This window comes from Bison bison, unplaced genomic scaffold, assembly GCF_000754665.1.
Source record: "Bison bison bison isolate TAMUID 2011002044 unplaced genomic scaffold, Bison_UMD1.0 scf7180017864341, whole genome shotgun sequence".
Taxonomy (NCBI): Eukaryota; Metazoa; Chordata; class Mammalia; order Artiodactyla; family Bovidae; genus Bison; species Bison bison.
The window spans coordinates 5,176,756-5,189,384 of NW_011494913.1; the positions used below are offsets into that span (position 1 = coordinate 5,176,756).

Here is a 12,629-nt window from a genome sequence, read left to right on the forward strand (position 1 = left end):
GGTGGAGAGTCTCTGCTCGGAGCCCGAGTCCTTGAGCCGGTCTCCTGAAGAGGCCCGGCGGTGGCCTCGCAGGGAGGACAGCCCATTCATGAGCCAGTTCCCTCCGGAGGAGATGATGGGGACCTCCAGGGATGAGGTGCCCACCTTCGGACTCCCCGACCGGGACCCTGACTGCCGGAAGGAAGACCTCCAGTTGGGCAGAGTCTGCACCTTCTTCCCAGGGCTGGTGGCAGCAGGGCTGCATCGGCTCCCCAGGCCCGTGGGAGAGGTTCTAGAAAGTGCCGCCACGGCAGCCCCATCCAGAGAAGAGGTCCTGTGCGAGGGCAGGCAGGGCGCGCTGGGGCTGCCGGGCTCTGCCTGGTCGTCCCTGGTGACCTCCTCGGAGCCCCACCCCACGGTGCACGGTGGGCCCCCGCGTGGGGAGGCTGGCCCCTCCGTGGTCCTCGAAGTGAAGAGCTGGCTGTGTTTGCGGATCAGGATGGTCATCAGGTGCTGGACCAGAGAAGTGCCTGCCAAGAAGAAGGAATAAGAAAAGGCTGACTGGGAATGCCTCCAGTCCAGTTTCTCCAGACCAGTCAGCAAGCTGCAGCTCGGACCCAGGGCGCCCAGCTCTGCCAGTAGCCTCAAACCAGGCTACTCCTTAAGTGTGGACTCAACAAGAGCTCGCCATCTTCCGCTCCAAAGGTAAGGATGGCCACCACACTTTCCAAATTCAGACAGGGACAGAAGGACCATACCCAAAATCCCCTCCTCCAATGTGGGGTCTGGAGCACAGAAAGGCACTCAGCCTTCACGCCCATTCCAACCAGCTGGCAGAGTGGGGAGCAGACACAGTGCTGGTTGAGGCTGTGGGCTGAGCCGAGGGCAGGCTGGGGCTGGAGACCAGGACCTAGGTGCCAGGGCCCTCCTGGCTGCCCCATCTGCTGCCCACAGTGGCCATGCCTGACTGTCCACTCTGGGGGCACAAGGCTCTGGGACACAGAATTGAGATGTCTTATGGGCGCATGTGGGCACACAGACCCAGCTTCGTACACATACACAACCTCATACAGAGTCACACACACATACAACCTCATACACAACCCCATACACACACATGTAAAACCCCAGACACAACCCCATGCTGCTGCTGCTAAGTCACTTCAGTCGTGTCCGACTCTGTGTGACCCCATAGACGGCAGCCCACCAGGCTCCCCCATCCATGGGGTTTTCCAGGCAAGAGTACTAGAGTGGGGTCCCATTCCTTCTCCACACAACCCCATACACATACATATAAAACCCCAGACACAGAGTCACACACACAACCCCATACACAGTCACACACATACACAACCCCATACACAGTCACACACACACAACCTCATACACAAAGTCACACACGTACATGACCCCATACATAGTCACACATACACACAACCCCATACACAATCCTATACCCACACACATAAAACCCCAGACACACAGTCACACATATACCCATACAGTCACACATACACAACCCCATAGTCACACATATAAAATCCCAGACACATAATCACACATATACCCATACAGTCATACACACAACCCCATACAGAGTCACTCACACACAACCTCATACACAGTCACACACACACAGCCCCATACACGGAGTCACATATCCACAATCCCATACACAATCACACACACACAACCCCATACACAGAGTCACACACACATACAACCCCATACACAGTCACACACATACACAGCCCCATACACAGAGTCACACATACACAACCCCATACACAATCACACACAAATGCACATAGCCACCCCCCTAACATGAACAACCCCACCCACAAGCACATGCTTCCTCTTCCCCAGGCCACAGCCCCTGAGACACAGCCTGTACCATATGGGGGGACTCAGTTCCTGAGGCTGTGGGTGGAGAGAGGGGTCCGTGACAAAGGCAGGCTTTGCAGAGGGACCAAGGCATCTACCCTCCTGTTATCCTCCACCAAAGACCAGAGACGGGGAGGCTTCTGTGTGATGAGGAAGGGCAAGTGCTTCTACTCCCACTAGAAGTAATGGAGAGTCATGGGGAACAGTAAGTAACAATCTTTAGTAGGTGAAGCAAGAACCTGGCAGTTCAGCAGGGTGAGCATTTGCCCTCAGGCAGTGCAGCCAGGCAGATGGGAGCTCTGGGGAGACTGCCAGTCAGGCCAAGGGAGTGTTGGGACAGGGAAAGCTCTGCAGCCCACCCCTCACCCCCGCACCTCCCCTAGTTCATGTTCCACAGGAATGGCCACTCTGCCCTCAGCCTGCCTCATGCCAGGGCAGCAGGCTCCAGCTGGCGTCAGGCAGGTTCTGCGTGCGTTCTGCCAGCCTCTCCGCTCCTTGGCTTGACCGGCTGCGGGTTTCCTGTGAGCAGCCAGACTCTCACACTAGAGAGGATGGTCTTCCTATGGGGCCTCCAAGCAGTGCGCTCCTTTCCAGGCCAGCCTGCACCTGTGTGCCCTTTGAAAAGTCAGACTAACAGAGTCCCCGCACCTCTTGCGGCCTGTCTCCTCATCTGTCACGTGGGGGCAGTAACCGGGGACTTCTTGTGAGGACTGAAACGCGGTGGTAGAAGTAAAGCACTCGGCAGAGGCCCTGACGTGTGCAAAGCGGCTGCTGTTGCTCTATTATTTAAAATCTTTTTAGTATGTCTGTTCATTACAGAACGTAATATCCCCAGGGTTTGCTGAGCTCTAACATCCAGAAGAAGCCTGTGACAATTATTTAATAGAAAATTACTTCAGTAATTTTCAAAAACATTTGTGTGTAATTTTGTTTTATTTTCTTTTTTAACTTTACAATATTGTATTGGTTTTGCCATATATCAAAATGAATCCGCCATAGGTATACATGTGTTTCCCATCCTGAACCCTCCTCCCTCCTCCCTCATTTGTGTATATTTAAGGGCAAGGGCACTGACCTTTTCCACCCCACCTCCACCCCCTCAGCCGCTCCCATCATTCTAACCACCTTATGACCCCATCCACAGGGCAAAGTTCCTTTTCCTTTTAGAGCTGACCCCATGGGGGAAGAGGGGCTGCAGAAGGCAGCGAGGAGGTCCAGAGAAGCTGCTTCCAAGTGCGCAGGGCTGGGGCCACCCCTCCTGCTGGCCTGCTGTGAGGGTTCTGAGGACTTGCCCAGGACCGACGTGAGCCCAGAGCACCCAGCACCACCCCATACACCCCCCACCGTTACCTTGCTTCCAAGTGCCCAGGGCTGGGGCCACCCCTCCTGCTGGCCTGCTGTGAGGGTTCTGAGGACTTGCCCAGGACCGACGTGAGCCCAGAGCACCCAGCACCACCCCATACACCCCCCACCGTTACCTTGCTTCCAAGTGCCCAGGGCTGGGGCCACCCCTCCTGCTGGCCTGCTGTGAGGGTTCTGAGGACTTGCCCAGGACCGACGTGAGCCCAGAGCACCCAGCACCACCCCATACACCCCCCACCGTTACCTTGCTTCCAAGTGCCCAGGGCTGGGGCCACCCCTCCTGCTGGCCTGCTGTGAGGGTTCTGAGGACTTGCCCAGGACCGACGTGAGCCCAGAGCACCCAGCACCATCACATACACCCCCCACCGTTACCTTCCATAATGGTCACTGGGTCTTCTCTCTGCGGCCGAAGTATATTAGGCCCAAAAACAGTTGCCAGGTTCTGGACGCTCATCTTGTTGACATCTGAGTGGGACTGAACTTCATCCAGAAACCTACAAAGTAAGGAAGAGACAGTTGGCAGAGAAGCAAATCCTGACTCAAGATCTGCTGGGAGCTGCCTGGCCCCCGTGCTCAGCTGTGCCCCTCTTTCCACAGCTACCGGGCACAGTCAGCTGCCCCTGCCAGGCTCAGAAGAAAGCAGAGCTTCCCTGAGATCCGGAGGGCCATCAGAAGTAAAGGCCACTGGAACCAGGGCCTGTTGTTGGTGTGGAAGGACAGAACTCCCCACCTGCAATGGGCGCAGCTGCCTAGAAAGGCTCAGACCCCCAGATGCCCGGCTGGGTGAAGGCTCACCCTACCTGTCCTCTCCTGGCACCCTGAGCCTAGGTCACTGTCAGGAAGCAGACCCACGGGGAGGGATGGTGAGAGGCACCCAGGTGAAGCAGAAGGAACAAAGGCCATCCCGCTTTCCTTCAGGAATGGTGTACTCAGGACTGTATAACACTGACTGCTCCGACCGGGACTATAATAAGCTCTGTAAGTGCAGAGACTTCTTTTATATCCCCCACTGGCTTGACAGATGTGTGGGTGGCCCCCCGACCCCTGTGAAAGGCATACGGAGCCAGACCGCAGGAGAGGGAAGCCCCACCCCGAGTCACTTACTTGCAGATATATCTGAGCAGGTTGTAATTGACCAGGGGAAGGCTGCTCACTTGCTTAGCCAACTCCAGAGTCCCCTTGGGATTGAGAGAAAAAACAGCATTTCAAAGATCAGCAGGGAGGCCCCAGGCCTTCTCTTGCTGGAGGGAGGCAGGAAGAGGAGGGGTGGGAATCTGAGTCCAGACCTCCAGCCACAGCCCAGGGGCCTGGCCGCCAGTGACCAGAGGGCACCACCAGTTTCATCCCCATGGCTGGTGACCTCTGGGGGAAGAGATTTACTTTCGAGATGCTGTTGTGAGGGATGTGCCTCTGCAGAGCCACAGAGGAATGTCAGGGCCAGCACTCAGCTCACTTATCGAGGCACAAATATTTGCTAGATAAAGACCCCTCATCTCCCACACAGCCACAGGGAGGGCAAACAGTTCTTCCCCAGCTGGAGCCAACCAGGGCTGCAGGCGGGGGGCTCTGTCCTGGGGGCAGTCTCAAATTCTTTTGGGAGGAGGCAGGATAGAAATAGATGAAAGGTCTGGTTGTTTCTGAATCCCAAGGCCGGCCTGGGTAGCCCGAGTTAGATGTGGGAGGAGGTGATGGAGCAGGAGTGCCCACTGAGTGGTGGTCCAGCCTGGGCACGCTGTACTCAAGAGCATGGCTGGAACACAGCCTGCTTCAGGAGGACACTGTACTCAAGAGCATGCCTGGAACACAGCCTGCTTCAGGAGGACACTGTACTCAAGAGCATGGCTGGAACACAGCCTGCTTCAGGAGGTACCTGTCCCTCCGAGAGATGGAGGGCTGCACACACGGAGGGGATGCCCCAGGCATCCCACCCAGAGTACCCTCCCTCCTAGTGGGGAAATATGCTAGCCCTTCCCAGATTAGGAGCTTCTAGGCCTGGCCCCCGCCCCCAACAAAGCAGGCTACAGGATCTATGTACCATGGAAAGTCACGAAAAGTCCTGTTTCCACGACCTCCCTCCGCCATCACCTAGCAGGCCCACTCCCCCAGCATGGGTCCCCGTGAGCCACTAACCTCCCCCTCGTCCTTGGTGAGCAGCTGGGCGCAGTTAAGGAAGTCCTCGTACCTGGCGAAGGGGACCACAGGCTCGGGGAGCTCCCGCAGGTAGAGCTTCAGCAGTGAGGCCACCGTGTGCACGTCTGTTGTGCTGCAGACGGAGGGACACCCGTGAGGCTGGGCACCAGAGGACCGCGGGGTGGCCAGCACCTCGCCCACCCCCTCAGGACCCGTGAGGCTGGGCACCAGAGGACCGCGGGGTGGCCAGCACCTCGCCCACCCCCTCAGGACCCGTGAGGCTGGGCACCAGAGGACCGCGGGGTGGCCAGCACCTCGCCCACCCCCTCAGGACCCGTGAGGCTGGGCACCAGAGGACCGCGGGGTGGCCAGCACCTCGCCCACCCCCTCAGGACCCGTGAGGCTGGGCACCAGAGGACCGCGGGGTGGCCAGCACCTCGCCCACCCCCTCAGGACCCGTGAGGCTGGGCACCAGAGGACCGCGGGGTGGCCAGCACCTCGCCCACCCCCTCAGGACCCGTGAGGCTGGGCACCAGAGGACCGCGGGGTGGCCAGCACCTCGCCCACCCCCTCAGGGGCGGTCTCTGCTCCCACATCCGTGTATGTGTATGCATGCACACACACACTGACGACCGGCCAAGGAATAGACGGGTGTGAAGGGCCACCTTCCACTGGCCTGGTGCCTGCCCCAGGGTACTCTGGGGTCGTGGAGCCAAGGGCACAGGAGCCAGGGGCACAGCTGTCCTTTGGCCCAAGTCTGAGCCTGCTCCTCTGCCCAGGATCACCCTCTAGTGGAAGCAGGAGGACTGTGTCAAACATGCCCACCAAGCAGGGCTGCCAAGCCCCTTGGAAAAGGGCAGCTGTCCTTGGGCACCTAGCTGGGCAAGTCAGAGGTCAGCACCTCTCCCCAGCTTCTGGGCTCCTATTCACACTACAGATGCCCCATCTCCAGTGCCCCGGAGCCCCATATGTCCATTCCCAGGCATCAGTCTTTGCTTGCAGCTCGGAGCTGCCCAGGCTGCAGTGGGCCCTGTAGAGGATGGTGGCCCTGGGCCTGTTTGGATTCTGGGCTCAGGTCCTGGGCTGCAGTCCTGGTACCTCCTCCAAGCTTGCCTTCCAGGCTGGGTGGGCCCCAGGTGTTTCGTCTGCTTTTCTGGATCTGCATGTCCCTCATGGGAGGTGTTCAGGAAAGATGGGCCTCAGGCCAAAAGTGGCTGTGCCATTAAGGCGCCTCCTGGCCTGCTGTCCATCTCATCACTGAGATGAGCCCTGGGGTCCCTTCCACCCTGGCATTTGGAATTCTGGGGTTCCATAGGGCCACATGCACCTCGAATTTGCATCCCCAGAGCCCCTCCCTGCCTCAGGACTGGTGGCTCTTGATGGCTCTTGGTCTGGCTAACTGAGCAGCCCTCATCCCTGCCCCCACCTCCCCTCTCCAGCCAAGCACGCGGCCGCCCTCACCCTTCTCTGCCTTCTCCCAGCCACTCCTCTGCTGACACCCCCATTTCCTGGAAGCCTATGTCCCAAATGGGTATCCAGCCTTGAGCCCGAGCCACCTTCCACCTGGGGACCTCATGAGTTCACTGCCAGCCACTGCATGAGCAGGAACCCCAGGAAGATGGGGGTAGGGATGGGAAGCTAGGAGGATGAGCAGCTTGCCTTTGGACAAGGGCCAGCCCCTTGTGGGGAAGGTGAAGCATTTCTGATCTGGGCAAGCAGACTCAGAGGGCGGCCCCTCTGGGCTGCAGACCTTGTGGCCAACCCTGAAACTTCCGGCATCCCTGCCCAAAACCCCATCCCGACTCCTCGTGGCTGCCCGGGGTTACAGTGCTCCTGGTCCCGGGAGCTCGGCTCAGCCCTGACTGCCCCATCTTTCCACCCTCCCCATAAATTCACTTCCTCTCTTTCTCCCCACTCCACACTGTTGGCCTGTGCCCGCTTGGGGCAGACCATCTCTGGGAAATGGCGATCAGACCCACACTCCACATCTGAAAGATAGACTCTCCTGGCTGCGGTGATGGTCTGGGCAGATGCTGGAGGGGCTGGCGGTGTTCTGCCCTGAGAGGAAAAGACCTGAAAATGCCAGGGCTGCCAGCAGAAACCTGTGGGCCTATCCTACAAGGGGTGGGGGCTTGTCTGCCCCAGGAGAGGGCGGATCTGAGAAGGGGCAGAAGCTCCACGAGGGCCAGGGCTGGCTGGCTGCCTGCAGAAAGAGCTTTCTACGAACAACTACCCCATAATGGGGGTTTCGTCAGAGAGAAGAGGCCCCCAAACAGTCACCTCTCCCTGCTCTTAGCCCCTGGGCTGTCAGTGAGGCCGACTCTGTCCCAGGGTGGACCCTAGGACCCAGTAAGCCCCAGTGTTGGGTAGTCTGGGTGCTGGGCGAGGACGGGTGGAGGAGACTCACTCTCCTGCCCCCGAAACTTGTGGGGATGTGCATCTCAGTACTGGCACCTAAGGAGCCAGGGGGTGGGGAATGGGTCACCCTGAGACAGCAGAGCCAAGAGACGGACGTGGGCTTATGAGGGGCATCTCCACAGTGGATAGAGCCCGCGTGGAAGCAGCAGGATCTACCCATGTGGGAGACCCAGGGCTGCTACACTGGTTCTATGCCCCACACTCCGCCCATCAGGAGGGCTGGCTGGGCACGTGTGTGCCAGTGTGGGGCTTCACCCTACCCTCCATCCTGCACCCAGGCCTCTCAGCTGGCATCCTGAAAGGAGACTCTGCAGGGGCGCTGGACAGGCGGCCCTATCTGCATCTCCTCCCAGTCCTGCACCCAGGCCTCTCAGCTGGCATCCTGAGAGGAGACTCTGCAGGGTGATGGACAGGTGGCCCTATCTGCATCTCCTCCCAGGAGCTCACCTGTCAAACCGTGGCTTCTCCCCACAGTCAAAGGCATCCTGCAGGTCCCTCACCAGGTTGGCCTGGCCAGGCATGCGGAAGAGGCCCTCCTCGCTGAGCCCACGCTCCCGGATGAAGTCCACACACTGCTCCACCAGCAGCGGTGCCAGGCGTGGGCCATACTTCTGCTCGTGGTGGACTGTGTCCTCCAGGCGCTGCCCAAAGATCCCTGGGCACAGAGAGGAGCTGGTCACACCCTCAGCTAGCTGACGCAACAGCGGGGAGGACGCTGGGGACAACAGAGGGCAGGGAGTGCTGTCAGGGCCCAGGATGGTGCCCCCGCCCCCGCCCCGAGGAAGCAGATCAGAAACTGGGAGGGCAGGCACCAGGCAGTTGGGACAGGGCAGAAGGGCATATCGGGCAGCAGCCTAGCCTGGCCTGTGGAGCCTGTCCAAGCGTGAGGACCCTTTGGGCCCTCGGGAAGCATGCATTACACATTTTATTTATTGGTTTATAGATGCAACACTAACTTTCAAATGGCAGTGGCTTGCATTTAAACACCTAACACCTTGGGAACCAAAAGACGCACTCCAGAATGTTCTTAGTGGCACCCTCTGCAATCTCTCTGAATGAGAAACCAGCTAATGCCCATGAGTGGCAGAATGAGCGGGAGCATCATGGTCTGCTCATGCCATGGAGCACAGGGCAGCAATGAGCACCGCCGAGGCACAAGCAACAAGACAGGACAGATAATATGAGAGCAGAACCACGAGCCAACACTGGAGATCATTAGGGAGACGGGAGTCGAAACTCTCACACCCGTGAGGATCCTGCCATCCAAAAAGTGGAACACAACCCGAGCTGGTGAGGGTGTCGAGAAACCGAGCGCCTGTGCCCTGTTCATGGGGATGGAAGCTGGCGCAGCCACTGTGGAAAACAGTACGGAAGCACCTCGAACAATTAAAAGCAGAATTACTGTACGACCCAGCAATTCCGCTTCTGGGCATATCGCCAAAAACTGAAAGCAGAGATTCGAGCAGATACACAAGCACCCATGTTCACAGTAGTATTATTCACAATACCCCAACGGGGGAAGCAAACCGAGGGTCCACGGATGGACAGATGGATAAACACGATGTGATGCACATATACAGCATAATATTATTCAGCCACAAGAAGGAAATTCTGACAAACGCCATAACATGGGCAGACCTTGAGGACATTTTGCCAGGTGAAATAAGCCCGTCCACTGAAACACCAGTACCGTATGATTCCACTTACATGAGACACTTAGCATAAGCAAATTCAGAGAGATGGAAAGTAGAAAGCTGGTCGCCAGGGGCTGGAGGACAGCAGAATGGAGAGTTATCGTTTAATGGGTAGAGTGTCTATTTTTGTGCATTGTGTTAGAGAATTTCTAATTTCATTCTTTTACATATTGTTGTTCAATTTTCCAGCACCGCTTACTGAAGAGACTATCTTTTTTTTTTTCACTGTATATTCTTGCCTCCTCTGTCATAGATTAATTGGCCACAGGCATGTAAGTTTATTTCTGGGTTTTCTCTCCCGTTCTTTTGATCTATATTTCTGTTTTTATGCCAGTACTATACTGTTTTGACCGAGAAGGCAATGGCACCCCACTCCAGTACTCTTGCCTGGAAAATCCCATGGATGGAGGAGCCTGGTAGGCTGCAGTCCATGGGGTCGCTAGGAGTCGGACGTGACTGAGCAACTTCACTTTCACTTTTCACTTTCATGCATTGGAGAAGGCAATGGCAACCCACTCCAGTGTTCTTGCCTGGAGAATCCCAGGGACAGAGGAGCCTGGTGGGCTGCCGTCTATGGGGTCACACAGAGTCGGACATGACTGAAGTGACTTAGCAGCAGCATACTGTTCTGATTACTATAGTTTATAGTGTAGTCTGAAGTCAGGAAGTCTGATTCCTCCAGCTCTGTTTTTCTTTCTCAAGATTGCTTTGGCTAGTCATGGTCTTTTGTGTCTCCATACACATTTTAAGATTTTTTTGGTTCTAGTTCTATTAAAAAAAAATGCCATGGGTAATTTGAAAGGGATTGCATTAAATCTATAGATTGCCTTGGGTTCGTAAACTGTCACTGTTTGCAGATGACATGCTATTATACACAGAAAATCCTAAAGATGCTGTCAGAAAATCATGAGAGCTCAATGAATTTGGTAAAGTTTCAAGATACAGAATTAATACACAGAAGTCTCTTGCATTCCTATACACTAACAATGAAAGCTCAGAAACAGAAATTGAGGAAACAACCCCATTTACCATCTCACCCAAAAGAGGAAAATACTCAGTGGTAGATTTACTTAAGGCGGCAAGACCTACACATGGAAAAATGTAAGACGCTCATGGAAGACACTGAAGATGACGCAAAGAGACGGAGATGCACCGTGTTCCTGGTATACCCACAGCGGAAGAATAAACGTTGTCAAAATGACTACACCAAGCAACCTGCAGAAACAAACCTGAAACGGATCAAAGACCTGAATGGAAGACTGAACACGATAAAACTCTTAGAGGAAAACAGGCAGCGTACTCTTAGACATAAACTGCAGCAGTGTCTTTTATGATTCATCTCCTAGAGTAATGAAAACAAAGACAAAATAAACAAATGGGACCTCGTTAAACTTAAAAGTTTCTGCCCAGCAAAGGAAAAAATAAACAAAATGAAGAAACAGAATGGGAGAAAATATTTGCAAATGGAGTGACTGACAAGGGACTAATCTCAGAAATATACAAATAGCCCATGCATCTCTATGTCAAAAAAAAAAAAAAACCTGATCAAAAAATAGGGAGAAGACTTAAATAGGTATTTCTCCAAAGAAGACATACAGATGACCAAAAGGCACATGAAAAGATGCTTAACATCACTAATTTCCAGAGAAATGCAAATCAAAACTACAGTGAGGTATCACTTCATACCCATCAGAATGGCTATTATCAAGAAGTCGACAGACGATAAATGGTAGACAGGACGTGGAGAAAAGAGAACCCTCCTACACTGTTGGCAGGAATGTAAATTAGTACAGCTACTATGGAGAACAGAATGTAGGTTCCTCAGAAAAGGAAAATTAGAGCTACCGTATGATCCAACAATTTCTCTGTTCACCATATACCTGGAGAAAACACCTAATCTGAAAGGGGACACACATACCCCAGTGTTCACGAAAAGTGAAAGTGAAGTCGCTCAGTCGTGTCCGACTCTTTGCGACCCCATGGACTGTAGCCTAGGCTCCTTCGTCCATGGGATTTTCCAGGCAAGAGTTCTGGAGTGGGGTGCCGTTGCCTTCTCCAGGGGATCTTTCCAACGCAGGAATGGAACCTGGGTCTCCCGCACTGCAGGCAGACGCTTTACCATCTGAGCCACCAGGGAAGCCTCCAGTGTTCACAGCATCACTGTTTACAGTGGCAAAGATGCAGAAGCAACCTGAATGTCCATCGTCAGAGGAGTGAGTAAAGACGTGGTGCACTTGCACAATGGACTACTACTCAGCCGTAAAAACGAATGAAATAATGCCATTTGCAGCAACATGAATAAACCTAGAGATTATCATACTAAGTGAAGTCAGAAAGAGGTTATTATATATCAATATTATGTCACTCATATGTAGAATCTGGTTTAAAAAATAAAAATCAACTTATTTACAAAACAGAAGCAGACTTACAGATATTGAGAACATACTTATGGTTACCAAAGGGGAAACATGGAGCGGAAGGACAAAGCAGGGGCTTGGGATTAACACACACACACTACTATAATAACCAAGGACCTACTGTAGAGCACAGGGAGCTCTACTCAGTGCTCTGTGATAACCTATGAGAAAAGAATCTAAAAAGGAACGAACACAGGTATATTATGTGTACAAAACGGAAGCACCGTGCTGTACGCCTGAAACCAACTCAACATTATAAATCAACTATATTCCAATAAAATAAAAATCAGAAAAACAAAAGAACCCAGGCGGTTTGGCTCCAGGTCTGGAGACTATTCCAGGCCACACGGCTGCTCTCCACTCTCCCTGGAGCATGGATACCTATGTGATGCTATTACCCCACCAGTCTTGCTTCTGATGTTTCTCCTGTCTTTCTTCACCGGTAGCTCCCAAGCATGTGGTCATTTGGGCAACAGGACAATTCAAAAAAAGGAAAAACTATCTGCTTTCTGGGATTTGGACAGCTCAGCTGCCCTTGCCCACTGGGGTGCAACCTGTAAACAGTACTGAACACAGGGGCGGATGCTGCCCAAAGACTGGCGTGGGGGCTGCCTGGGGCAACTCTGAGGTACCACCACCAACAGTCCCGGCCTCTCTGCCCAGTCCGAGAGAGGCCTAGGCTGGTCTGGGACACGAGGACATTGCTCCTTCTACGGCACACTCAGGGCTCAATCACGTGCGCCCA

At 54.5% G+C, this 12,629-nt stretch overlaps 1 protein-coding gene across 8 annotated transcripts in view; it reads right to left on the reverse strand.

Annotated features, from left to right (window-relative positions):
• The window catches only part of ARHGAP22 (Rho GTPase activating protein 22), a 182,082-nt gene that overhangs the window by 8,391 nt on the left and 161,062 nt on the right, over positions 1–12,629 (reverse strand). For 6 of the 8 annotated variants that reach the window (XM_010854412.1, XM_010854411.1, XM_010854414.1 and 3 more), the window contains 5 exons: positions 8,221–8,488; positions 5,356–5,488; positions 4,330–4,403; positions 3,598–3,719; positions 5–509 (listed from right to left, as the gene is read on the reverse strand). In XM_010854412.1, coding sequence (XP_010852714.1) covers positions 5–509; positions 3,598–3,719; positions 4,330–4,403; positions 5,356–5,488; positions 8,221–8,488 — 1,102 coding nt within the window. The remainder of the gene's footprint in view (positions 1–4; positions 510–3,597; positions 3,720–4,329; positions 4,404–5,355; positions 5,489–8,220; positions 8,489–12,629) is intronic. The other 2 variants (XM_010854417.1, XM_010854415.1) reach the window with 1 other exon arrangement.